Source organism: Trichosurus vulpecula, chromosome 6 (genome assembly GCF_011100635.1).
Source record: "Trichosurus vulpecula isolate mTriVul1 chromosome 6, mTriVul1.pri, whole genome shotgun sequence".
Lineage (NCBI taxonomy): Eukaryota > Metazoa > Chordata > Mammalia > Diprotodontia > Phalangeridae > Trichosurus > Trichosurus vulpecula.
This window is the reverse complement of record NC_050578.1, coordinates 128,988,035-129,015,922: the sequence shown is the minus strand read 5'-3', so window position 1 is coordinate 129,015,922 and position 27,888 is coordinate 128,988,035. Positions and strand designations below refer to the sequence as shown.

Here is a 27,888-nt window from a genome sequence, read left to right as displayed (position 1 = left end):
AGAACATCTGGTCAGAGCAGTTTAGAATCTTATACACTTACCCTGGAGATACTTGCACTTAACCAGTTTAGTCTCCCAATAATGGGAATGAGTGGTGGGACCCTTCTAATACAATGGAAGGGACTTGGAGTTGGAAAGCATCTGGCCTTGAACTTTACCTCTGACACTCTCTAGTTGTGTGACCATGGGCAAATTATAGGATCATAGAGCCGGAAAAGAACTCAGAGCACCTTACGCCCCACCTCCTGAGTTTAACGGATGAGGAAACTGAGTTCCATGATTTTTCCAAGGTTACACAGGTAGTAAGCATCGAAATCGGGTTTTGAATCCAGGTCCCCTCACTCCAAAACACAGCCTTTTTCTGAGGGAACTAGATTCAATTGGACATAACCCTTGTATTTCTACTTCATTTGAAGTTAGATTTTTTTTTTAAAAATGTATTTAATTAAAGCTCTAGTTTTGTCTATATGTTGCCATTTCATTAGGCTTGAGAACTGAAATCAAGCTGATTTTTACCCGAAGTGAATAAACCTAAACACCAAGTCCTTCACCTTTGTCTCACCTATAAAAAAAATACCTATCTTACAGGGCTATTGTGCTTTGCAAACCTTCAAGTGCTATGTAAATGCCAGTTATCATTACTTTTTTCCAAAATCACAAAATGTGAAAGTTGGAAAGGGCATCCCAGGGCCTCGTCTGACCCATCCACAACCCCACCAACTCATACTTCTCCAGTAGTCATCCTCCAAGGAGGGGGACCTCCACTTGTCCACACAATCCATCCCTTTTCTCCAGAACTCAAACAGTTAAGAAGTCATTCCTATTATGAAGCCTAACTTTGCCTCTTTGCCACTTCTTCCCATTGCTCCTGGTTCTGCCCTCTGGGGCCCCAGAGAACAAATCTCATTCCTCTCTCCAGCACGCGGCAGCCAGCCCTTCACGTGTTTGCAGACATCTATCACGTTCCCCTGTAATCATTTCTTCTCCAGGCAAAAATATGCCTCCTTCCTTCAACAGATCCTCGTACGTCTATGTGTTACTACCGCTACTAATTAGGTTGTATAAATGACATTTGGACAGTAGCAAATACTTATTAAACCTCTACTGTGTGCCAGGCATGGTTGTTATCTTTGTTATTATCATGACAATTAATGAAGTTCAACAACAACAAGCATTTATTTTGTGCCTACTGTGTGCCAGGCACATTAATGAAGTGTTGTATAAATGCCAGCTATTTTATCTACTTCACCCATTTTGCTCAATAGTACTGTCTTTTGGGGAATTTTTTTTTCCCTAGTCGTTACACTCGTGTGTCATTTCTCTCTTTCCACATTTGTAAGATGAGGAGATTTGAACGTTAAGATTCTTTTCAGTTTTAAGATTTCACGTTAAAAAAAGAGAGTGAGTTGTCATGCTCCCTTCTCCCTCCCTCCCCTGTCTTCGGTGTCAGAGGCTGGGCAATGGAGGGAGAAGGACTTTGAGGCGTTAGCATCAGTGTAACTAGAGAGTGCCTGTTCCTTTTGCCCATGGCCATGCCACCAACTTTATTTTTAGCTGGCTAAGTAACAAAAACCAAAGTCATCCCTGCCCTCAGAGAACTTATATTCAATAGGGAGAGGCAACTCATGCACATATAAATATATGTGAAATAGTGGCAGCCATGTGGCATAGTCAGTAGAGCATCGGCCCTAGGGTCAGGAGGACCTGAGTTCAAATTTGTCCTCACACACTTGACACTTGGGCAAGTCACTTAACCCCCAATTGCCCTGCCTTCCCCCTCTCCAAAAATAAATAAATATATGTGAACTATATTAAAAATACATGCAGGATAGTTTTAAAGAGAGGGAAGTTGCCAGTAGCTGGGGGAAATAGGAAAGTGTGCGCGGTAGGCATCGAGTATAGCCAGGGTAAAGGCTTAGAGATTTGAGGAGAAATATCTTGAGAGGAGAGGCAGCGAGGTGACACAGTGGACAGTGACAGGCCTGGAGTCAGGAAGACCTCTCCCTGAGTTCAAATCTGGCCTCAGATACACTAGCCGTGTGACCCTGGGCAAGTCATTTAACCCTGTTTACCCCAATTTCCTCATCTATAAAATGACCCGGAGGAGGAAATGGCAGATTAACTCCAGAATCTTTGCCAAGAAGACCTCAAATGGGGCCACAAAGAGTTAGACAGAGCTGAAATGACTGAGCGACAACAGAAATGAGTAGGAGAAGGAAATGGCAAACCACTGCAGTATCTTTGCCAAGAAAAGCCCAAACGGGGCTACGATAAGTCTGACACAACTGAAAGGACTGAAGAATGGCAACACATCTTGTGAGGAAGAGCAAGGGGTTCTGTTTGGCTGGATTGTGTAGAGCGAAGTAAGGACCAGAAAGGTAGGTGGTAGTCAGGGTGGGTAGGGCTTTGAAGGCTTTGGAAATGCTTTGGATTCTTTGCTCCAGAGCAACCTGGAGGGCTGAGAGCTGACTGCAGACACCCACGCTGATCAAAGCCCTTCATGGACTTTAGAACTGGGAGGGAGTTTAAAGACCGTATCACCTGCCAGATGTCGTGAGCTGGGCCGAATGCAAGCAGGTTGACAGACAGGATCTTTGCATGTTCCAAGGTGGCAGCCATTCAGGTGTCTTGCCCATAACTGAAATTCAACAACTAAATCAGTTCTCTGGGTTGAAGCAGATGAGCTTGGGAAAGAAGACATTTAAACCACATCAATCCTTTTAACTTTTGCTGTTCCTTTCCTGGGGCATAGCTTGATAATCTTGATAAGACCTGAGGTAGGGGAGAGATCATGAAGATATTGGGTGCCCTGAATGGGTGAGTCTGTGGGAGTTAGCTGGAGACAGAATAGTGCAATGCAAAGAATGCTGAGTAGAACTGACTTTGCCACTAACTTTCTATGTGACCTTGGGGCAGTACTTTCCATGTGACTCTTTGGACCTCAGTTTCCTCATCTGTAAAATGTGGTACTCGGACGGAGTGGCCTCGAAGAGCCCTTCCAGTTCTAGTTTCAAAATATGATTATATTCACTTACTTAAAACATGCATTGACATTTTTTTAAAAAAGCTCAGAAATAATTTTAAAACTGAAGTAACAGCCATTCGAAAGGTTAACGAATCCCAAATTCTTCTGCTGATTAAAAAAAAATCCAGTCTATTCTTTACCAAATTGTTTTTGACCTCCTGGTTTCTGAATTTAAGAGATGGATTTTTAATTAACTTCCTTGTCTAAATCCCTGAATCAAGTTTTTCTTTGTGTAGGAGTGGCTCTGTTTATACACATGGGCTGTAGATTGATACTGATCTTACAACAGTCCCAGCTATCTTTCTCCTTGTGCTCAATTTGTGGCTGAAATGATCTCTTTTCTTTTCCATCTGGGAAAGTTCACCTTTGCCCTTCCTTCAGAAGTGAATAGTTTAGGAAAATCAGTGGGACATTTTCTACAGCCATTTTTCTGATGGACAATAAAAACAAAATGCTTTTTTTGGTTTATTTTCTTGCTTTTATAAGCTATTGACAAGAGATTGAACTGCTCAACGTTGAATCATTTGGAAAGGATGTTAGAGATAGTTTCGTCTTGCTTTTCTCTTTGTGAGAGAACATGACAGAATGGTTAGAGGGCCGTAATTGGTATCAGCAGGGCAGCTAGGTGGCTTCTGGAGTCAGGAAGACTCATCTTCCTGAGTTCAAATCTGGCCTCAGACACTTATTATCTCTGTGACCCTAAACAAGTCATTTAACCCTGTTTGCCTCAGTTTCCTCATCTGTAAAACGAGGTGGAGAAAGAAATGACAAATCAATTCAGGATCTTTGCCAAGAAAACCCCAAATGGGGTCACAGAGTCCAACACAACTGAGGAATGATTGAACAAACCCGATATCAGGAAGCCCTGTGTTCCCATTCAACCTCTGAGATTCAGTATCTGTAGGACTTGGGACACGTCATTTCGTCTTTCCAAATCCCATTTTCCCCATCTCTAAAACTGTAGTACCTACCTTACCCACTTGTTGTAAGGCTCAAGTGAAGTCATAGACTGAGAGCTGGAAGGAACTGTAGAGGTCACTTAGCCTACCTTCCTTGTTTTACAGAAGGGGAAACTGAGTCCCAAAGAGATTGAGTTACTTCATCTCTTTGGGACTCAGTTTCCCCTTCTGTAAAATGGAGTGTCAATGACACTGAATAAGTGCTTTTGAATAAGTGCCAGAGCCTAGAACTGAACCCAGGGCCTTTGAAGCTAAATCCTGCCAATCCAAGTTCTTTTGTTGAGAGACAGCCCAGTGGATGTGGAGTCAGGAAGACCTGAGTTTAAATCTCACACTTACTAGCTATGTGACCCTGGGCAAGTCACTTAACCTCAGTTTACTTCAGTTTCCTCATCTGTGAAAGGGGGACCTCCCTCCCAGGACTGTTGTGAAGATCCAATATTTGTAAAGTGTTTTGCAAAGCTTAAAGCCCTACATGAAGGCTAGCCTTTACTGTACTACGGTGCCCATCAATGACCATTTAACACTTTGCAAACCTGAAGCACTATCCCAGTATGAGTTCTTAATATTGTTTTGCTAATGTGGAGAATAAACATTTCAGATAAAAGACTTTAGTCAAAACACCCCTTTTGTTTATCAGGTTAAGGTAGCCTCATGTAACGGTCAGTTTGGGGGAGAAAATGTTGCTTTGGGATTCATGCCATGGAGGATGGAGTTGGATGCGGTCCCTGAGTGGGACTCCCACTCTGTCACTTAGAGCCCACCGTGCTGTGCTGGCTCTTCTCTTCCGAACTGTGTTCTCCTGACTAGAATGAGCAGTTAGAACTCGATGACCTCGAAGATTACGTCTAGCTCCAATCACTGACCTTATAAATTAAGAAAGAGTCTTTTAAAATAGCCCTTGGAACATGTACCTTTGAAAATACTGCTCGGGAGAAGATTGTCTGGCTCGGAGCTCATTACTCATGGATCTGTGACCTCACTGGTGTGGGCATGCAAAGCATTGGTGCACATTGCAAGCCGTTCATGCCAAACCAAGAGCCTTCATGATAATTGTGCCCTCCTACAAAGAAGACTCCAATTGGTGTGCTTGGAACCTTCATCCAGGTCTTTTTACATCCCATGTGATTTCATTAAACCCTGGGGTTGTAGATTTAGAGCTGTAAAAGTTGTTAAAGGTCGTCTAGTTTGACCTTATTTTATGGATGAAGGATCCTAAGCTCGAACAATTATAGTGACTTGTTTAAGGTCACATGGGTAGCAAGTGATGGCAGTTGAACCTGTGTGCTCTGATCTCATGGCCATTGGCTTCCATCGTACCGATGTGCCTCCCAGTGGCATTCTCCACCAGTGCTGTTTCCTTGTGCCTTTATGGGTGAGATTGTAGATGAACTATTTGACGGAGAAGGAGAAAGGGGCAGAACAAAAGGAGAGCTAAGCTGGTTGGGACCATTGCCAATTAAAGGTCAAGCAGAACTGAATAGAAAGGAGAAAATGTCAGAGAGGAAGATTAGACTTATGTTTGGACCCAGAGGCAGCAGGTGGAAACTTGTAAAGAGGTGGATTTAGGCTTCGTGTTAGGAAAACCTTTCCAACAGTTAGTACATTCCCAAAAGGAGTGAGCTGCCATGGGCAGAAGTGGAGAATTTCTCATTGGAGGGCTTCCAGTCGAGCCTGGATGGCCACATACTGGATATGTAGTAGAGGGCATTCTTGGTCCTGTGTAAGTTGGACTAGTTGGCTTCTAGAGTTCCATCCCATTCCAAAGTCCTTTGGGTTGGTGAAAATAGGATTTTATTTGCAGAAATGTAACATATTTTCTGTGACTCAGGCATTCAGGCTACATCCTATCTTTGAGCACTAAGTACCGTGTGATGTGGAGTTTTACATAGCATATTGTGATAAGATAGAGATCTAGAAGGGACCTTAGACATCATCTAACCCAATCCTCTTATTTTATGGAGGAGGAAAATCCCCAGAGAAGGGAAGTGGCTTGCCCAGGGTCATACATAGCAGTCCGCAGAGCTTCATTGGGAACTGAGTCTTCTTTGACTCTTGAGTTCAGTGCTTTATCCTGTCCCTGACCTGGGTTTAAATGGAGGGTTGGATAGCAGAGATGGGAAATGCTGTAGGTGGGAGGCAAGGGAAGGAGAGAGCCATCTGAGTTAGAATGGCCGGGTAAGATCCTACAGAGGCTCGACACTGTCCCTGAAGAAAGAGATGTGTTATAGGAGCTCAGATTAAGTGTGCTGGGAGCTTTGAGGCTATTTGGTCCAAATCCCACATTTTACATTCAACTGAAATCAGGAGAGGTAAACTGACTTGCGCAAAGTCACATAAGGAAGTGTCAGAGTCAGCTAGGTGGTATGCTAGCTGGAAAACTCAAGTTCAGATCGGGCCTCAGACACTTTTACTAGCTGGGTTACCCTGGGTGAGTCACTTAAACTCACTTTTCCTCAGTTTCTTCAACTTTAAAATGGGATTCATAATAGCACCTACTTCACAAGTTACTCTAAGGATCAAATGAGATAATATTTGTGAAGCACTTAGCATGGTGCCTAGCACAGAATAGACATTATATAAATGCATTTTCTCTTCCCTTCCAGTACATCCTGGTTCCTCATCTAGCTTTTTTCCGTCCCCACTGCATCCCACTTTTAGATATGATCATCACGCTTCTGCATCATCAGCTTCAGATGAAGTTGTGGTGCAGTGACCGCTTTAGTGGACTGGGAATCAGATCTTGGCTCTGGTCCTGGCTCAGCGGGGACCATCCATTCTCTCTGGGTCTTGGTTTCCTCCAGGGCTTGGGCTAGATGAATGCTAAGGTCCCTTCCAGCTCTTTTCTTCCTTTATTCTAGGGAAGGGCTGAGACCTAAGGGGGAGAGGATGTAGAGGGGCTGGGAGAACATGAGCAGCTGTTTGAAGTTGGGAATGAGGAAATTTTCAGGAAGTCCATGAATGCCAGGTTAAGGAGTTTGGACCTTCTCTTATGGGCAGTGGGAAATCAATTCACTTCATTTCGGTTTCATTCAGTTCACCAGGTCAATATCACCTTTGTTCAAGGCGCTAAGATAGGTACTGGGGATATAGTGACAAAACAGTAGCCCCTGGCTGTAGGTACCTCAGTCACTTATGCTACAGAGGGAATCGGGAGTTATTAATGTTTTTGAATAGGAGAGTAACTCAGCTGGATTCTGTTTTAGGGCTCTTGATTTGGTAAATGAATTAGGAGAAAGAAATTGAATTTAAGGAGGTAAGTTAGCTGGGCTGTTACTAGAGTGTTAACCAGTGGGAATAGAAAGGAAGGAGTGATATTCAGGTGGCATTTCAACAAATTCAATAAATATTAAGTGTTATGGCAAGGCAGGGCATGGTGGTGGGGGTGGGGGAGCTTGTTATCTCCTTCCTTAGGTTATGAGCTCCTTCTTGAGGGCAGGGACTGTTTTTATCCACAACATTTAGCCTCCTGTTTGGCCCGGTAGTAGAGGCTCCATAAATGTTTATTGACTGACTGGAGGATACTTACAAGTAAAGATTGACCAAACTCAGTGACTTAATACTGAGAATAAAGGGACATCATAATAAGGATAATATTTCACACTTATATAGCATTTGCAAAGTACTTTATGTACATTATTTATACAACAACCCTATGAAATATTATTATTCGACTAGGGAACCACAGTGGATAGAGTGCTGGGTCTGGAGTCAGGAAGATCTGAGTCGAAATCCCGTGCTCAGACACTTACTAGCTGTGTGACTTTGGGTAGGTCGCTCAACCACTCTTAGCCTGTTTCCATCTGTTAAATGGAGATAACAAAACCACGTAGCTCTCTGTGTTGTTAAGAAGACCAGGATCATCAGATGTGATTGTATCTGTACGGACTAACTTTGATAGACTTGGCTCTTCTCATCAATGCAAGGTTGAAAGACAGCTCCAAGGGACTCGTGATGGAAAAAGCTATGCACATCCAGAGAAAGAACTGCGGAGTCTGAATGCAGACTGAGGCAAAGTCTTTGCTCTCTCTTTTTTCTTTTTTGGTTTCGTTTCTCCTTTCTCATGATTCATTCCATTGCTGATAATTCTTCTTCACAGCTGGACTATTATGGTAAACAAGTTCAATGTGAAGGTAAATGCAGAACCTACATTGGATTACATGCCATCTTGGGGCAGGAGAGGAGAGGGAGGGAGAGAAAATTTGGAACCCCAGAACTTGTGGAACTGAATGTTGTAAGCTAAACATAAAAAATAAATTTATAATAAAAAAGATCAAACGAGATTTTATATGTAAATGTATATACATATATGTGCATATACACATGGTATATGTATGTATACACAGCATATTGTATGTATACGTATATACACATATGTACATGTACACTTGTTTATATGTGTTTAAGGTGCTTTATAAACTTTAATGCTCTGTATAAATATTAGCTGTTATTATTATGTCCACTTTATGTTCAGGGAACTCACAAAGGGGATGGTATGGGCTTGCATTTAGGGAATCACTGTTGGAGGCAGCATTCAGACCCTTGTTTTCCTAACTTTGTGCAGTGTTGCTTATACTTTCTGAGCTTGTATAACCTGAACAGATACATCCTCGGAGAGAGCTCTATCTTTTTAAAAGGTCTTCTTATTAACAGCAAGGTTGATGTGTGCTTCTCTCTCAGCATCCCTACCCATCCAGAGCCCAGTTCTCAAGGACCTCCGCCTTTCCTGGGGCCCTTATCCGTGATGATCGCTTAAGCTCTCACGTTGTAGAAGATGGTCGGCTCCTTAACTGAAATAATTAGGGAGGAGAATTGGCCTGTAGTTTCTCACTAGCTCCTAATGGCCAGATGTTTACAGCCTTTAACCCTAGGACTATCCATCTGGGAGGCAATAACATTCGATCTGATTCCTTGATATAGTAAAGAAACTTTGAGTGAGATAAATCAGGCTTTTGTCAAGGCTTAAGTACATCCGAGCTGCGGAGGGGGAAATTCAGTACTGTACAAGCCCCATTACAGCCCTGGGGTCCCTGGAGAAATAAAGAGTCTTCTCCACCTTCATTACTTGTGAGCTTTCAGTGCGGCTAAAAATGGAATTCATTAGAAGGGGGAAACTATTTTCATCTCCTTTTACTTGCATAATTTTGCTTAAGAGAGTATTTGACTGCTTTCTGGAGCATCCTGCTGCATTGGCCACCCTTTGCATTTTTTTTTCCAGTCTATGCATTCTCTCCAGCCTGGAGGTTTGTTCGAAAGCTAGGAGGGCAGTTTGGTTTATAAGGAATTGCAAGAGGTGAAGTTGTCTGGACCAGTAAAGATGAAGTAATCGTGTTTCCCTGTTGGTAGTCCTGTATGCGGTACGTAGTAGGTGCTTAATAAATGCTTATGGGATTGGATTGTGGGATGATGGGGACCTCCCAACTTGAGTTTAGAGCTGGAAGAGACCTTAGACATTTGAGACGGAGAGAGCGAGGACCTCTCAGATATTCTTATTCCATGGCACTTTGAAGTCCTTTTTGGGGAACCTAAGTTGATAAGGCACGCAGCAAACAAGATGGTTTCTAACAATATTTTCTTATAGAAAGTTGTATCATGCCGCCACTGGTGGAAAGAATGCTGGATTTGGGGTCGGAGGACCTGGGTTCAAATTCTGTCTTTGCCACTTACTACCTCTGTGACAAGTCATGTCACCTCCATTGGCCACAGTGTCTCTATTTGTAAAATGAAGGAGCCGGATTAGATGACCTCTGAGGTGCCTCCCACGTCTATGTATCGTCACTTTTCTTTCTGAATTGTCCGATACATGGCATCCTGCTTTTGAAAAAAAGTACATTTTTTAGACATTCTGAAACATCAGAGACTGATATTGAAGCTCCTCTGTGAGGCTGGATGGTGGGTGGTGTTTCTCCTTTTGCAAAAAAAAAAAATAGGCCTCACTCCTTCCTACACTTTAATTACAGACTGTTCTCTTTTCTGAGTGTAGAGGTGAGTTGTTCTACGCTTTCCTTCTCACCTTTTCTCAGCCAATCAGTCAGTGAGCATTTATTAATAATTTCTGTTTATGTGCCAGGCCCTGTATTAAGTCCTGGAGATCCAAAGAAAGGCAGATTCTGCCCCCAAGAAACAGCAGGATTTTGTGAAAAGAACACTAAGATTGGGCATCAGAGTCTGCTCCAACTCTGTTAACCTTCTAGCTCTGTGACTTTTGATGGGCCATTTTCCTTCGCCATGCCTTGATTTCCTCATCTGTTCAGTGAGTGAGTTGGTTTAGACCAAGGTGTCACGGTGTCATGGATTTTTGGTGTCACAGATCCCTTTGGCAGCCATGGTGAAGCCTATGGACCCCTCTCAGGACCGTTTTTATTTTATTTTATTTTATTTTGGAGGGGGGAGGTAAGGCAATTGGGGTTAAGTGACTTGCCCAAGGTCACACAGCTAGTAAGTGTGTCAAGTGTCTGAGGCTGGATTTGAACTCAGGTCCTCCTGACTCCAGGGTTGGTCCTCTAGTCACTGCACCACTTAGCTGCCTCCAAAACAGGGTTTTTAAATGCATAAAATAAAATACATAGGATTTAAAAGGAAACCAATTATATACCAAATAAATACCAATTTTTTTTTTTTAATGTTCATGGGTTCCAGGTTAAGAACTAGCCTCTGGTATAGATGCTTTTCAATGTCCCTTCCAGTGACAATCCTGTGATGTCTGGGATTGTTTGTAAGATCTAAAGATGAGCAAGATGGGGATAGTCCCCAAGGAATCTCTTAGCAAGCATATACAGCCTCTGTGACCTGTGTGTGACTCAGTCTAAGCCCAGAGCAGAATGTGATGAGTGTTTAAGAGTGGTAGGGACAGAGTTCTGTGTGATTTAAGAAGAAGGAGAGATCTTGGGTGGGGAAAGGGAGCAGTGAGGAAGACATACCAGGATAGATGGTGGAGGATCTCAGTAAGTACAGCTGGTGGTGTGGAAGAAGAGCACCTCTTTCCAGGCCTATCTGGAAGGGGGTTGTGTTTGTGGGTTGGTGCCTTTGTCCTGCTTGTCTGGAGAATGGAGCACAGGTTCCCTCAGAGTCATAGCCCCTGATTGTAGTCTGGTACCTAGAACACTTTTCTACAAGAGTTCCATGTGGTCCAGAGTGCAAGTCTCTATTATGCTCAATTTATAGGGGTTGTGAACTTGAGGTTTAGAGCAGTTAATCGGGGCTGGGATTCAAATGTAGGTCTCCAACTTTTTCCAAGTACAGTCCTCTTTCTCTGCACCAACACTGCCCTTTGGTGTGTGTCTCTGCTCTCTGAGGCAGTGTGTTTCACTGGGAAGAATTCTGGAAACTTGAAGCTGAAGGACCTGGGTTTAAATTCTAGCTTTCTCAGGACTTAGCTGGATGACCTTGGGTAAGAATTTATTTCTCTGAAGCTTAGTTACCAAATAAATATAATCAGGGAGCTGGGAAGGAAAGGGGGACTATACCCCAGTCAGGCCTTTTCTAGCTCTAAATTGAACATCTCTGTCTCTTTGCTCATTTGTCTGTAGTTCACTTAACAATGTCACTTTCTAAAGAATGGGGAACTTTGTCGCTGTTGCTATAACATTAGGGCTTCATGTACATAGTAGGTATTTAATAAATGTTTAATTGAATAGAAAGCATGTCTGTTTAATAAGTACTGGCTGTTGATGGTGAGCTCCCAGTGATATGCCATGGCCAGTTCTTGCCAACTCTTGAGGACCAGGTGTTACATTTTCCCCTTTAGCCTTTACCTCTCAGAAATCAGCAAATGCTACAAATCAAAGGTTTATTGTTTTGTTGATTACTGGACTTATGGAGAAGATGTTAACAAAATAGATTAAACTTAACAGTGTGATATGTATGCTTTTGTTGGAGAGCATATTGGTAAACCACTTTTTGTTCATCCATGTGTGAATGGTAAGGGGCCAGTACTAATTATATCCCTACAGTGAAAAGGTGGGATAGCACAGTGGAAGGCATACTACATTTGAACAGTTGGTCTGGGTTCCCATCTCAGCTCTGCTACTTAATTCTTTGGCAACCTCGGGAATGGGAAGGTCACCGAACCTCTCTTCCTTAGGTCTTCACCTGTAAAATGAGGAGGTTGGACTAGCCGACCTTCGAGGTCTCTCCTAGCCCTGAACCCCAAGATCCTTGAGTGCTCAAATTCTCTTAAAAAGGGACATCTCTGATAAGGAAGCCTGGGTCCATCATTTTGCTTCTGCATGGCAGGCTTGGGGGGGCACCACAAACTGAATCTGCTCTGCTGCCTCGCCCAATAAAAACAAAAATGCTGCTGCTATGGATAGCCAAGGGGTGTGGAGGTGGCAAGGGGAGAAATTTGCATTACTGTTGCCCAGGCCATGCCTTTCCTGGTATAGGAGTGATTGGGGCCTTCAGGGCTGTTGGAATAGGCAGGTTTCCAAGGCACAAAATTTGCCTAAAGAGCATCATTGTCTCCACTCCCCCTTCTTCCCCACATACACCCATACCTCCCCTAAGTAGTGTCAGTATTCATAGACCCTTCTCATAAAGGCATAGGTGAACTCTGAATGGGTCTGGAGGTAAGAAATTGGTGTTATTATTCTAGTCTCTGTGGAAGACTTTTGAAACAGGGCTAGGAGCTCACTCCAGGAATGTGCAGACCTGGGCTGGGCCCCTTGGGGACATGGAGATCTGCAGCTGTCTTCCCAAACCTTCTCCCCCACTCCTGGGTCCCTGGTGCATTTTTTCCTTCTCTTGATGGTGATATACCTCAGCCCTGTTGAGGCTTCTGGCCATTGACGTTCCAAGTGCTCCTCCTGGGAGCCATGTGTTTGCGTGTGTCTGCTGTCAGTCCTTGGTGATTGTGTGTTATTATCTTGGGTTAAGGGCTGTCTCATTGCCTTGCAGGCCGCCCGCTGTTTCCCGGGGAGATCATGAAACGAGGTCGGCTCCCTAGCAGCAGCGAAGACTCTGATGACAACGGCAGTAAGTGGGGCTTGGTTGTGTTTGGAGGCGACCAGGGTTTGGGTCAGCATAAAGACATGTTTTTGATGGAATGCTTTAAATAGCTTTAAATAGGCACTTGGAGCACACATCAGGCAGGTCTGAGGCGGTGAAGGCCTTCTCGGAGAGACTCAGGCTCCTGTGACAGATAACATACTTCTGTAATCAAACCTCTGCAGCTGAGGTTGGCTGCAGGCAAGCCGGGAAGGGTCCTGTTTGCCACCAAATAAGGAACACTCCGATTCTGAGAGATACCCACAGGTCTGCTTTTCTTAAAGGTCATCGGCACATGGATGGTATCAGTGGTACAGCTTAATCACAGGCGATTGAAAAGGGAGGAGGGCAAGGGTGGTTAATCGCTCATTTGGTTGGGAGAATCTGGAGGTAGGGCTGGGCATTTTCAGTCTGTGATGGCTTATATTTTGCTTGGCACCTTGTCGGACAGGGAGTCAGGAAGACCTAGGTTCAGATTCTGCCTCTGATATGTACTCTCTGTGTGATTCTAAACAAGTAAATGAACCACTCTGAGCCTGTTTCCTCTTCTTTGAAATAGAGTTAATTGTACTTATGCTATGGGCTTCCCAGAGTCATTGTGAGGCTCATTTGTAAGTTCTTTTATCCTCTAAAATCGTTGGGTGGATGCTCTTTCTGTACATCACTGTAACTTTCCAGTAACTCCCCCAAACAGAGCCTTCCTTTGTAATGCATACTTTGTAAAATTTAAAGGACTGTCTAAAGTGTCAGTCATTAATATTATGATTATGCTTCTCTTGACTTCAGTACAGTAACATTTCACCACTTTGAAATGCAGCCCCGAACCACAGGGTCAGCGAGAAAGTCTGTGGAGCAGACAGACTAGAAGGTCTGCCGGACAAAGGCCATGCACTGGAGCTCTCTTCCAGGCAGACCCCTCAGGTTTCCTCTCTAAAGCTGTTTACTTTTACTTTACAAACAACTCTAATGACTGCGTCAAGTACTTTGTGGGGCATTGAGTAAATGTGTTTTCATTCATTCTAATCGGTTTTTAAGCTCTCAAGATTAGAAGCAGCCTGCTTGAATGGGAGGGGGAGGGGGGCGCTGAAGGCTAGAAGTCACTCTGGGCAGGCACATTGACAGTGATTTAAAGCAAGACAGACTGGCAGTCCAAGGACAAACAGCCTTGTGTACCTCAACAGACCCATAGGATACCTATAGTTGGTGTTGCTACGTAAATGCGATAAGGCTCTTCCTGTAAGTACCTGCCTCTGAGTTGATGCTTCATGGAGTACTTTGAGGTTTACAAAATGCTTTATTGTATTATCTTGTTTGAGCCTCCCAAGAACCCTGTGAAGTAGGTATTACAGGTGTCCCTATTTTGCAGAAGCAGAAACTCCAGGTTCAGAGTCCACTGGGATTTGAACCCAGGTCTTCTCTTGCTTTTCCAACCATGTTCATGTCCATTTTCTGTTCTGAAGCTTTCACTGGCTCCTAAACCCTCAAGTCCAAGCCCACCTGCCAGACTTTGAAAGCTCGTCACAGCTTATCTCTGGGCACTGTCACCTCCTATTGCTTGCCAGCAGAAACCCTCTGCTCTGTGCCTTCCCTTCTGGGAATTTCCCATGCTCCTCCCACTGACACTTTGACACCTACCCATCTGTCAGGACCGAGCCTCGTTAAGCCCCTCCTCCTCTTGCAAAGTGTTCCCCCCCTATTCCAGCCCTCATTGATAGGCCGTCTGTGCCTCAGAATTTAGCCTTCTCTCCTGGGTGGTGTCCGATGCTTTAGCTGTGTCCATCCTTTTCCTTTCCCTCACGCTCTCACAGGCAGGGCTCATAGTTACTACTGCGGTTTGTTTGTTGGTTTTCCCCTCTCCTTTACGTCCTCCACTGAAGTCGAAGTCCGAGACCTCATTGTGGCAACTTCAATACAGTAGCCAGTTGGGAAGACAACTTGGGAGCAGAAAGTCAGCAAGAAAGGACCGATTGGATAGTCTACTGCATAGAGGCCCCGCTCTGACTGTGGGCTCTTAAAACTGAGAGCCGCAAAACAGAGGCCTCTGCAGGCCCTGCCCTACTAGAAAGATTTCAGATCCAGGCCCAGAGGTCAAAGAATCATACATTTAGAGTTAGAAGGTCAAGGCTAGCTCTCAGAGGGTAAGCATTGCTTATTGCTTACCTGAGACAGGTCTTCCAGACTCCTAAGTCCAGTGTTCTATCTATTCTTAGCACCTAGCTGTCCTTGGTAATAAGTAACAGAGCTAGCACGTGTTGTGGGCTGAAGGCCACCATAGCCAAGGTCTTGTCTTGGCTGGAGAGGCTTACTTGCTCGATCAGCTGGCATCTGAACAGCATCTTCGGAATCTCCAGACCATGAACTCACAGTGTGCTACCAGGTGCTAGTGTCCAGCCTCACCCACAGTGTGCCTGGGGACAGGAGAAGGTGGGCGGTGGGAATCAGCACCTTAAGGGACAGCTTCGCCCACAGCTATTCTGGGTCAGAAATAGCATGCTTCATTTTCTGTCCCTGCCTGGTGGGATGCCTGTGGGATACCTGCATTTCTTAGCACTTTGAGCTCAGCTGTCTTTCACTGATACTCAGAGTTGGAAGGTCACTCAGAGACCCTCTAGATTAACCTCTTTCTCAATAAGTCTTCTGTATACAAACCCAACAACTCGATTTTCAGCTTTTTTTGAAGACCTCTTGACATAGCCCATTTCATGCTGGGATTATTATTATTATTAATTATTAGGAGGTTTTTCCTTATTCTGAGCTGATCCTCCAGACTTTGTTCCTGGTTCACTCTCTGGGTCCTAGCAGAACCCATATAATCCTAATTCACATATTTGAAGACAACTGTCCCGTGTCCCCTCAACTCTCTTCTGGGCTTACCATTCCCAGTTGCTTCAAGCTATTCTTAATGCTATGTTCCTGAAGATATCCCAGCCACCTGTCTTTGTATTCTCTGAATACTCTCTGACTTGGTAGAGTATGTGATGCCCAGAACTGAATGGGATACTTCAGGTGTATTGTGACCAGGCCGAGGACAGCAGGGCCGTCATTTCCCCAGGCCTTTCTGAGTTAGACCTAGCATGGGGTTGTCTCCAATTGGGGCAGTATCCAGATTGATTTGGCAATATAAAACAGAGCGAATGTCAGAATATGCATCAGTCAAATAGTTAAAGTCTCTTAAATTCTTTGAATTCATACTGTCTTTAGCAAATTTTATATCTCAAATCCACTTCCTACCTACTAGTCAGTACAGTGCCAGACTAATGGGGGCTATATTGCGCAATACAGGTGGTGTGGAGAATATCCTCAGTCACCCGCATGTGCCTAGACATTTTCTACATTTTTATAGTCACTACCTCAGCTCATTGGCAACTCTAGGGAAACAAGCCTGACATGATTTATTTTCTTAGAAAATTATAGAAAAACGGAAGTGAGGGCCAGCTCGTGATCTCCATTGATATCCAAGAGGTTTAGGGGAAGGCCCTCAGTATGCTGAATAGACCCCCTATGGAGGATTTACAGTAGCATAAGCAAGAGTCACTCCAGGTGAGGAAGCCTGAATGGATGGCTATTCAGGTCATGAATGGGAGTGCTGTCTTTGAGGAGGTCACAGATTCGTAGAAATAACTTTTTTAAGCCACCGCACTCCAGCTCCTGGCATCACTGGTGAATGTTTGCATCCATGCGGGAAGTACAAACACATTTGTATAGTAGCACATGGGAAACTCACTCATTTTAGCGTGGCATTGAGAAGACTCCAAGGCACTGCTGTCTTTCTGGGACACGGCACTGTTTGTGGTGAGTTAAGTCCTCCGGAGTGGTTAGTTAGCTCTTCTTTAGCTCCTCCTCAAGTCACCCAGAGGACTTAAATGTTTCATTTTGAAGCTGCTGGTTACCAGTCAGTGCCTTCATTCCCATTCCATCAGTTAGGGGAACAAGCCTTTGTGGTTTATTTTCTTAGAAAACAACATTTGGCTGTTCTCAAATTTCCTAGGGGAGAGCTTGGTAGGTATGTTGTTTTAAAGGGAGGCATGATTTTTTTTATTCCTTAAGCCCATGAATATATTTTGTCTATAGCTTTTTTTTAAGCATCGGAATGATTTCACGATATATGGGCACCTCCCATAGGAATCTTTGTAACAGAAAAAATTATAAGCAAAAGTCATCCCAAAATGATGGAACACATATGATACAACATTCCATACCTGTAGTCCCTTGTCTCGCTACTGAGAGGATTAGATATGTGCCCTCCTCTTTCCTCCTCTGGGACACAAAACAGTAGAAAGAATGTAGATGCCCATTCGTTGGGGAATAGCTAAGTACATTATGGTAAGAAGTCTGATTTAAATACGAATTTTTAAAAATTGCCCCTGAAAGGTGTGAAAAAGGGTCCCTCCCCTTTCCTGCAAGTCAGGCCCTGTAGTGGACTGGGGGTGTTGCTAGATCCAAGCAGTAAAGGAATTCCCTCCACACTTCTTTGGAGACACAGCCATTTCTCCCCCTAGACCTCAACCTTGGGAGCTTTTTATTTCTTTACTGGAGAATTTGAGCTTATGGGAAGCTCTGCTTAATTAAATGTAGCCTTGTTTACTTTGGTGAACTGCAGACCATGAAGGGGAGAGGAGAGGCAGCTCTCACTAGTCCACTTTGTGACTCCAGGTGGCTGGGATTGGGGGGAAGGGGAAGAGGGAACCTCAGGACTAGCTGAGGAATTTAGAGATTACCTAGGCTGCCTCTTGCTCCCTGCAGGCCTATCAGGTCTAGAGAGAGACTGAAGATTTTAGTGGGGCCCACATTATTTTTTTTTCTGCTTAGGATCCTATTTAAAGCTTACTAAATTTTCCGGATACTTTTAAATTTCTCTTAAATAATTTTATCTCCTTTTGTTGACTACTCTTAGCCAGTGCTTCTTTATCATTACAATAGCTCTAGGTACCATCTGGTCTAGCACCTTCTGGCTATTAACCCTTAAATCCCTGGAATGGGAGCTTCTGACTCCTAGGATTTTCTTCTCCCTCGTCTTACTCCTCCTCCTATGTCTGCTGAGATGATAGGCTCAGATTTCGAGCTGAGGGACACCTCAGAGGTCCTTAGTCCAACCCCCTCCTTTTACAGAGGAGGAACTAGATGACAAGAATGACTTATCCAAGGTCATGTGCGCCCTTTCGTGCCATCAGGTAGCAGGGTTGGGATTCATACCTGGGTACTGCTTTTCTATAGTGTGTGTCCATTCCCAGTTTGTCCCTCAGAACGAAGCTATTGCAGTGATTGAAATGAACTTCAGCATTGCAGTGGTTTTTGATTAATTTTTTTTCCCCCTTTTGCGTTGTTTTAGTGGAAAAGATCCACAGATGCTATAGTTACTCAGCTGGAACCTCTTTGAAGGCAGGGATTTTTTTCTTTTTCCTCATTTCCCTCTTCCCCCCCCCCCATCTCCCTGAGCACCAGGCATGACATTTATTTAATAAGTGCCTCATAAATGTTGGCTGAACTAAATTTCATGTGCGCTAATATGATTTGTAATCTGTCTAGGCATCAGTTAGTAGAAATCCTTGCCCCATGCTGTTTCCCTCTAGGGAGGCAGTGTGTTCCACTAGCAAGAATCCTCCTTGCCTTTGGCCTCAGGATCTGGGTTCACATCCCCACTCTGGTTCTTACAACAGAGTGTTTGACATCCGGCGAGTCATTCTTTGTCCTCACTTTCCTCCTCTGTGAATGAAGGCGGCGAACTAGGCAATATCTTAGATCTTTCCCAGCTTGAAGTATAGAATTCTCTCCAGTTAGATGAATCTCCAATGCCTTTTTCAGCTCACATCCTCTTCCGGAAAAGCCAGTGTAGTGGACATTCTGGACTTAAATACCACTATTAAATGCACAGTAACTTTGCAGGGGTTGGTGGGCACCATAACTCTGCATTGGTCCTTTTCTGACATTCATTGCTCTCTCCCTTCCCTCAGCTGTTTGCCTGGCATCAACTCCATTACTTCCACTTACCCATGAGGAACCAACCAATGAGTACCTACTCTGTGCTAGGCACTGAGAATACAAAGACAGAAATGAAACAGTGCCTGCCCTCAGCGAGCCCACCTTCTATCAGGAGATGATGGCATGTACGTGTCTAAGCATATGTAAAATGAATACAGGGTGATTTTTGGGGGCTAGTGCTAACAGATGATCAGGAAGGGTCTCCTGTAGAAAGTGGCATTTGAGGTGAACTGTGAAGGAAATGAGGAATCGCTAAGGGTCTAACCGATCCTGAGGCTCTGAGGTTAGGCGATTCATGGTGGTTTGGAAGAGGAGGAAGAAGGGTCAGAGATGGAGAGGTGGAGGGTCCTTAGAAGTCATTAGGTCAATCTGTTCAGTTTATGGACCCTGTTTACCTCAGTTTCCTCATCTGTAAAATGAGCTAGAGAAGGAAATGGCAAACCACTCCAGTGACTTTGCCAAGAAAACCCCTGAATGGGGTCCTGAGGAGAAGGACAAGACTGAAACAACGGAACAACGTCATCTATAAACTGAAGGAGTTGAAATGACTTAGTAAATGCCACATAGGCAGTCTGCAGCTATCAGGATTTGAACCCAGGTCCTGCAACTCCCAAATTCTGTTGTATCATGTAGCCTCCCTAATACTCCTCCCTGTCCTTCCTGAGAACTCTTGGTGAACAGACAAGGAAATCTAAGGCTTCTAAGCCAATGACTTTCCCAGATTCTTGATTAGCATTAGGGTTTTATTGTGAAGGGTTGTGTGGGAGGCTTTGGGCTCAGAGAGACTGACTGTATACGGGGCTGCTTGGTGTCCATGAAGTCACGAAGGGCCCAACCCTGAGACTGTTTGCTATCAGACCAGTCGGGCAGCTTCAGTTTGGCAGTGGAAGCAGCGCCTTCTTGTGCTCTAGCTGTTTCTGGCACAAACGTGACCAAGTCCGTGAACTCATTTCCCAAGAAGAGGCTGGTGGTGCCGGTTGCCACAAGGCAGGGCCTTTGCATCTGAAGGAAGAAGACGAGGTGCTCCAGAAACATGGGAGGCCTTGAGGATTTTAAAACATAAACATTTCGTGCCTGCTTTCTTGGAATCCCTTCCTTCTTTAAGACTCCATGAGATCTGTGAGCCCCTCGGTGTGTATCTGCCCTCCACTTGTGCCGGTCTCCATCCATCCTCGTCTGCCAATTCTTTGCGTGTCTCATCTACTGTCTTTGTTTAAAAAAACGTTTTGGACAGTAGAGGTGAATTGATGCTATTGGACCAAAATATCTAAGCTTTTTCACATGGTGAGAGTTGCCACAGGTGCTGGAGTCAATGGATATGGGTTCAAATCCTTCCTCTAATGCTCAGTAGCTTTGCAATTCAAGTTATTTGATCGCTGTGATACTTAGCGCCCTCAAATATCAAATGAGAGGATTGTTCTCGATGGCCTCTGTGGTCACTTCCAGTGCCAGATCTCTGATCCTAGGAAGACCTGGCACCCCAGAGGTCATTGGGGGTGGATTGCATTGTGTTACCACTCAGATCAATAACAGTCATTGTAATTACAAGAATTTTAGTTTCCTGTTTTCCTTCCTTGGTGTAGCTCTCAAAATGGATTGGGGGGAGAGGGAATTTGGAAAGGAACATCATCTTTATGGGTCTTCATTTCTTCATATGGAAAAGTGAAATGATTCGTTCTGGAGGTTCTAGGTTCTAGAGGTCCCTTCCGGCTCTCACTTTCCAATCAGGAGGCATTTATTAAAGCACAAGTCATGGGGTAGGCCCGGGACAGCATATGTAGGCTCTGAGATACAAATTCCTCGGTCCCGAGTCTGAGTCTCAAAGATTTCTCCCAGGGTGAATATCACCATCAGAACCTCTTCCTGCCTCTTGTCAGGACATCCTCCGAAGCACCCATTGAAGACCTAGTGTGATGAAGGGAAGGAAGCAGCGCCTGTGGAGAGACTTGACTTTTCTGCAGAAACCTCCTGACGCACCTGTCCCTTGAGCCCATACAGAAGAAGCGGGGAGTCTTCCTTCCAAGAGCCAGCTCAGGAAGCTGCCGTCAGTACCACGTGCCTTTGTAAACTGCCAGGCTCTGAATATAGTTAAATTTGTTACTGGAGCTTCAGACCAGCACATCACCAACTTTGCCACAAACAGCTGATAACGCAATTTCAGACATCTGTACCCAACTCTGTGAGTCTCTCACTGTACTCCTGGCAGCCGATAAAAAGTAAAGCAAAGCCTTATTTCTTCTGTGTTGATCTCCTGATTCAGTTGTCACCACTGAATGTCAGTACTCCACTGGCAGAGCCAAGATGTGAAGCCAATCCCGCTTTGCCATTTTAGCCTGGGATTTAGAAGTAACAAGTGGTTGGTGATGTGTCCGGAGCGAAGTCAAGGATTCCAAGGGTTTGGAGAGATGCAACGCTCTGCCAAGGTTCATTTGATCTCCCCACACAACCTTAACAGTGTGCTACGAGGCACGTTGTTGGCTTTTTTGTTGTGATTGTGTGTTTTTAGTTCCAGCAAATCAAAATTAATTTTGTGTTGAAAATGTTTTGAGAATTTCATGACAGCCTGTGAGATAATTAGAGGCACTGTCACAGAAGCAGTGCTGGGAATCACCAGGGTGTGTGAGCAGTGCAAAGATGCTTGTTTAGAGTGGGATCTGTCTCTAGCTCTGTGTGTGTGTGTGTGTGTGTGTGTGTAGATGTGTGGGGTTTATTTTATTTTATTTTTTTTTTTGCTTTACTCATCTGGTATGTCTGAATATAGCCCTTCTGGCTCTTTTTGCTCCCTAGCCTCATTTAACCCATATCTTGTTCTCAGTTTTGCAGTGATTCTGAGTGACAGAAGATATTTTTCCATCTCCTCAAAAAAAGTAAATTTTTCGAGAAAGGCTAGTGACCATGGCCTAAGAGGACGGTGACAATCATCTTTTTTAACTTCTTTGCTATTCCGGTGGCCTCTAGCCTCAAACATCCTACTCCATTCCGCTTCCCCATGGTATTTTCTTCTTCTCTTGGGTTAACTTACAAAGGGTACTTGCTTTCATTCGTATTTCAGTCTTGAGCTTTGAATGATCTAATTGGATCCATCTCTGAGTGTATGTACTGTGCTTTAGAGATCTAGTCCAAACACATCATTTTATCCAGGAGGAAACTGAGGCCTGGCGTCACCCAGAAAAGTGGTGACGCGTTCCACGGAGGTTACGCAAACAGTAAGTCCTGGAGATGAGGTCTGAACCTGGGTCAGTTGATTCTGTCTTAGTTTATAGTGTTGTTTTTTCCCACTACACTAGCTTCTATCTCTTTCAAAGAAGGAACACAAACAGACTTTTCTAAGAATTTTAGAAGACTGGGTCAAGGAATGATTTTAGAAATCAAACAGTATTTGCCACTTTGGTCGTACATAGAGGAGATTTTACCTTCCCAGTAGACAGAAAAGACCCATTAAATGGCCACCAAATATTGGATGATCACTTCCAGGTGGATGGAGCAAGGAAGGGATAGGACAGTTTATACCCACTAAATGTTGGGCTGAGATGCTGAGGGGGCCTTTGAAATTCTGGTATATGGCTCCACCTGGCAGGATGAGGAGAATCTGTTTGAATTTTTCATGATTTTTCCAAGTTATTTGGAAACTTTGCTCATTCACATCCTGGGCCCTGGAGCCTGAGTGCCGATAATGGTTTCTTGTTCTGGGTAACAAGTTGTCTCGTCTGGCAGAGTGGTTTTATCAATTTGTTTTATGTTGGGCTAAGTCATTTCACTGAGGATTCCCCCCCCCTCTTTTTTCAGCCCCCACTTTTTATTATTTTGGGGCGATCCCACAAATGACTGCTTAGGTCAGTGATTAAGGAAACTGGGGAAGAGCCAGTTATCAGGTTAGAAACACGGGGAAGGTTGCTGTGAGAGGAGGCTGGTTGCCCTCCACTCTCCCCCAGGTAGAGGGGCTTCAGGGTAGGCCAAGAAGGGGGATGTTAAGATAGTCCACTCGTGAATGATATGTTTAAATTCTAAGCTCCCAAAGTAGGCTTGCCAAGGGACATACTCCTTTAGCCTCCATATTAGCTGACTTTCATATAATGCATTGAGGTTTGCCGAGCACTTTACGAATATGATCCTTACAGCAACGCTGTGAGTTAGGTGCAGTTATCATCCCCATTCTACAGATGCAGAAACTAAGGCAGAGACAGACAAGTTGTTTGGCTAGGGTCAGATACAGTCTGTATTTGAACTCGGGTCTTCCCCACTGCAAGATCCAGCTCTCAATCCATGGCGCCACCTAGTTGCCAGAAACCTTTTCTACAGGGCTTGTGTCTTGGCCGGGGCTTATACTCAAATGCTTCTGTGGAGCTGTTATTTCGTTCCTGAAATTCATCATTTCTTTCACATCCCCTCTGGTTCTCTATCCTCCAACCCCAAATGGTTTTAATCACAACCCATCTATGCATCTTCATCCTGGGGGCTTCTGGCCGGGTCTTCACACAGAGGACCTGCCAGTTGTCCTGGTGCCTCCTCCAGGGCACTATATAGCTTCCCATGGTGGAATGGAAAGTGTGTCAGATTCGCTGTCAGAGGGTCGGGGTTTGAGACTCAGCTCAGCCCTTTACTTCCTGTGTGACTTAGTCAATGTACTGCTGGGGAGGCAGACCCCAAATCCGTGATCCTGTCTGTCATCCGGACACTTGGGAGAAGATACAGGCCTGCTATCAGAAAGAAGCCCATATGGAATAGAGAAAAGAGGGGAGGAGGAAAGGGGGTACTAGGTCTGCAGGGCCAGATTGGGGTTCTCCTAGAAGGAAAGCAGAGAAGGGATTTAAAAGGCCACGGTCCAAAAGGGTGGTTGCTTATTATATTCAGAGCTTCACAGAGTATCCTGGAATGGGTCTGCGGTGGCCTGTTCTAGCAAAAGCCAAGTGTTTGTTTTTATTCTGTTTGGATTTTATATTTTAGGGATAGGTTGGGGATAATAACTCTTGGTACAAGTACTCACAGTGATACAGTGTGCTTAAAAAGCATTCCTGCAAGTCGAATAAAATATTTTTTCCTTCTCACTAAGTGAAATCGAGCTATTAGCCGAAGGGCAGTGTGGTATATAGTGGGAGGTGTGCTGGGGCTGACCTGGAGTCAGAGGCCTGGAATTTAAACCCGCCCTTTTGCTGCTTACCAGCTGTGTAGCCGGTATGGTGGCAAGTGCCTAGCCTTTCTGGGCTTTAGTGACTTTTGTAAACTGGTGGAGCTGTCCCTTTCTGCTCTGCATGGAAGCGGTCTGTCCCAGGGGTATGTCAGTTTGTGGAAGTTGGGAACAATTTCTTTTTTTTTCTATTTATATTTTTTGTACCTGCCTTCTGTAATGCATTGTCCAAATCTCTATTTTGACCTTTGGCTGGGGTGACACCTGTCACTCCCTATTTGGTAAGTAACTTAGTTTGACTTCCCACCACTTAACAACCTCACCCAGCTGTTTCCTTGGAGAGAGCTCACATCTGTATGGAGGAAGGAGAGCCACCTGCGCCGAGGGGGATGTTCTGCGCAGAGGGAGGTAGAGAGGATAATATATCTTTATTTCTACATATCAGGGAGCCAGAGACGCGTTCCCACTCCTCAGCACTAGGATGGGTTTGAAAATGCCCAGCGCATGGAGGCCTGATTGGGAGGCATCTCGGAGGAATGATGGAAGGAGTCCTACGTTTGGAATCTGACAATAGATTCTGTTTTCCGTCCGCCTCTTGCAAACTTGGGGACCTTGAGCAGGGGCACTTAGCCACTCTTGCTCTGAGGTTTCCCTTTTGTAGATTGAGGGGCTTGTGCCAGATAGCCTCCGAGGTGTCTTCTGGCTTTTGTTCTGTGATCCTGTGATCTCGAAGTGCAGTACCATGTGTGCAGCAGGAAATAGATATGTATATGAGTATGTGAATATAAACACATATATATATATATATATGTATGTGTGTGTATATATGCATATATATATTTTAATTGACCTGTATCCTAGGAGACCTCTCTGTTATAAATATGTATGTATGTATGTATGTCCACGTGTATATGTCTATAACACATATAGACATATATAATCATGATAGATAAAATATGTATCATACTGTATATAATAACGTATAATCTATAACATTATACATACTGGATTTTACACTATATATACATTATAAATGTATACATACCACACTCTGCGTGTGTGTGTGTATGTGTGTACATAGTATGTACGTATATATGCACACAAAAGATGGACGGGTTAAAGCTACGTTAAGACTTTTGGGACATCTTCTATGGACTTGCTGAATTGAATTGTATCCTGGGAAACTTATATAAACTGCAGTTCACTTCTGTCCTGACCTGAAGTATCTCCTGGGCCTTCATCTCCAGGTCACTTAAATTAGGAAAACCCAAGACAATGGCTAATTGTTGACAGAAAGAGGATCTTCCGTTGGCCTGCTGGTAGGGCGTATTTGAGGAGTGCCACAGGGCCAGGGGGGTAGGGAGGAGTGAAGTGGGCAAGAAAGGCATCAGGAATTTCAGACCCACGAAGGGTAGCCTGATGGTCCTGCAGAGGGGCTCTGTGTATGATGAGCAGTTGGTACGGTTTTTCATTGCTCCCATTTGGATTTTTGTACCTTCAGGCCTGTCTACGACCTGGTCCCAGCAGTCCAGATCACGACACAGGAGAAACTCATGTTCCAGACATGAAGACCGAAAGCCCTCTGAGGTATTTCCTGAATTGCATCAGATTTTGCAGTCTCTGGGAAGTAAACACACATGTGCACACACATACACACACACATACACACATGCGCACACACACACGTACACACATACACTTACACACCTGGTTGATGAGTGCATTTCTTCCTAATTCTATTCTCTTTCCTTTCCTGCTCCGTCTCAGCTGGCACCCAGCAACTTTCCCTCTGGCCAGGAGATCAGGGATTTCAGCAGCTGCTACAGTCACTGCCAGCCTCAAGTTAGTTTTAGCCCTGACTTTTTGGCTTCTTTGGCACCAACCCAATGTCATTTTGAACAGTTTTTGTTTTGGGCATTGTTTTCAAGGTTCTCTCTCTTCCCCTTCCCACCCTCCATTCTCTTCCCCCCTGCCCCCTGCCCCTCATGTCCTGTCTTCCTGGATCCCTACTCCTATCTTCCTTCCCTTTTGGTAAATACTGGTTTGTAGGTGCATTCCATAGCCCTCACTGCTGCTGGCCTTGATGTTTGCTAAGGACTTACCTGTCCATCTAGCAATCTGCTGTTCTGCAGTGCTTTGAGGAATGTGAACCAAGGAAGGAAACGGGCCTTGATCTTTGGCATTTTTCAAAGTGAGTCTCTCTGTGCCAGGGAGACACGGGGGCAAATTCCTTGAGAAGTCTTCAGTTTTGTCCAAACAGAGCAAGCTCAAAGGCAACAATAACCATTGAGTGATGGGAGGTGAAGGCAGATTTCTCAGAGGGATGCTTAATTTTTCTCCAGCTTGCCCTGTCACTCCAAGGACTTGCATGGGAAATGCCGGGGAAACTCGGTGGGTTGGATTGTCGAGATAATGATGAGTTCAGTGAGTTCTAGAGAATGCTGACTTCCTTCCTTTAGAATTACGGGAAAACACATGGGAGCAGCTGGCCCTCAGCAGAGAGCTCTGAGGGGCGTAAGCCTTCAAGTTCTCATCATTTATTGGTATTGGCCCTGTGGTTCTGGCGTGGCCCTCTGGGGTCCCTTTCCTTCTTTTTGTTCTGAACCTTTTGTAGTGCTTATGTTTGTATTTCTTTCCTTCACTCCTCCCCTTCCTTCTTTCCTTCCTTCTCCTTTTCCTTAACTGTTGCACCAGACCTCATTCCTCCTGTTTGTTTTATTTCACTGAAAAATAAGGGGGAATGAATGAGTTAGCTTTTGATGGATTGAAATTCCAGTGCCCCAGGGACCACGACTTTAGGAAATGGCATTGTTCCTGTGCCAGAGGGCACGGCAGAATGTGGAGTGGGGCTCCAGGGTCAAGCAGCATGGCGGTGGGCCTAAGGCACTTGGGCAAAAACCTTCTCTGTGGGCAAGTTTTTAGTCAAAATCCAGTTACGCTGCTGGTTCCTTCCCAGTTAAGTCCTTAAGCATTGCCCATCTAAAACATTTATACTGACCACTCATGAGTGTGGAGGCAGCTCTTCTCTTTTTTAATTGCTACCTTCCTGTCCTACCCTTTGGAGGGGAGAGGAGTGTGTGGACAGAGGTGGCCTCCTTCATCCTTCTCACCTTCATTATTTCAATTCGGTTTCCTTTCTCCCTTTGGCCAAACTCCTCCACAGCTTTCTCTCCTTCAACGTAGTTGGGGGACCTGTAGTGAGTCCACAGGACTTACCTAAAAGGTAATTTCTGCCTGCAGACGGATGGAGATGGGAGTTGGGAAACTGTCCATCAGCTGCTCTGTGGGGGCTGTGGCGAGCTCCGGGAGCTGCCCAATGCACTGGGGCATGTGCACTGCTTCCCTTACCTGTTACTGCACCCTGTGACGCTTCTGTAGACAGCTGTTGGCTGCTCCTCAGTTTGATGCTGGCATTCTGGGAGTGAGTGGTAGCATTGGGGTGGCGCTGGGGGATGAAAGAGGGAAGGGAGTGGGCTTTTTTTCTTTTTCTTTTCTTTATTTTTTTTCCTCTCTCTCCCCTCTCTCTCTCTCCTCTCTCTCCCTCTCTCTCTCTCTCTCTCTCTCTCTCTCTCTCTCCCTCTCTCTCTCTCTCTCTCTCTCTTCCTCTCTCCCTCGGAATGCTGCCTTAAACTTTTATTCTGGTGATCTTTGTTCGGGGACAAAACGAGTTCTTGAAAAATGGGTCATCTCTGGGGCCTTTAGCATGTGCCTCTTGTGAACTTGGAGAAGCTTAAGAAAGAGTGCACTCCTTGTCCTAGGCAGAGAGTCCTACATTGTGACTTGGGACTTGTGTAAACAGAGAGTGGAGTTTACAG

General features: G+C 44.7%; 1 protein-coding gene across 3 annotated transcripts in view; it reads left to right on the top strand.

The window, feature by feature from the left end:
* JADE1 (jade family PHD finger 1) overlaps positions 1–27,888 on the top strand; it is an 87,828-nt gene that overhangs the window by 14,932 nt on the left and 45,008 nt on the right. For 2 of the 3 annotated variants that reach the window (XM_036763858.1, XM_036763859.1), the window contains exons 2-3: positions 12,880–12,957; positions 25,575–25,660. In XM_036763858.1, the coding sequence (XP_036619753.1) occupies positions 12,906–12,957; positions 25,575–25,660 (138 nt within the window). In that variant the 5' untranslated portion in view covers positions 12,880–12,905. Of the gene's footprint in view, positions 1–12,879; positions 12,958–25,574; positions 25,661–25,840; positions 25,916–27,888 lie in introns of all 3 variants that reach the window. The other variant, XM_036763860.1, reaches the window with a different exon arrangement.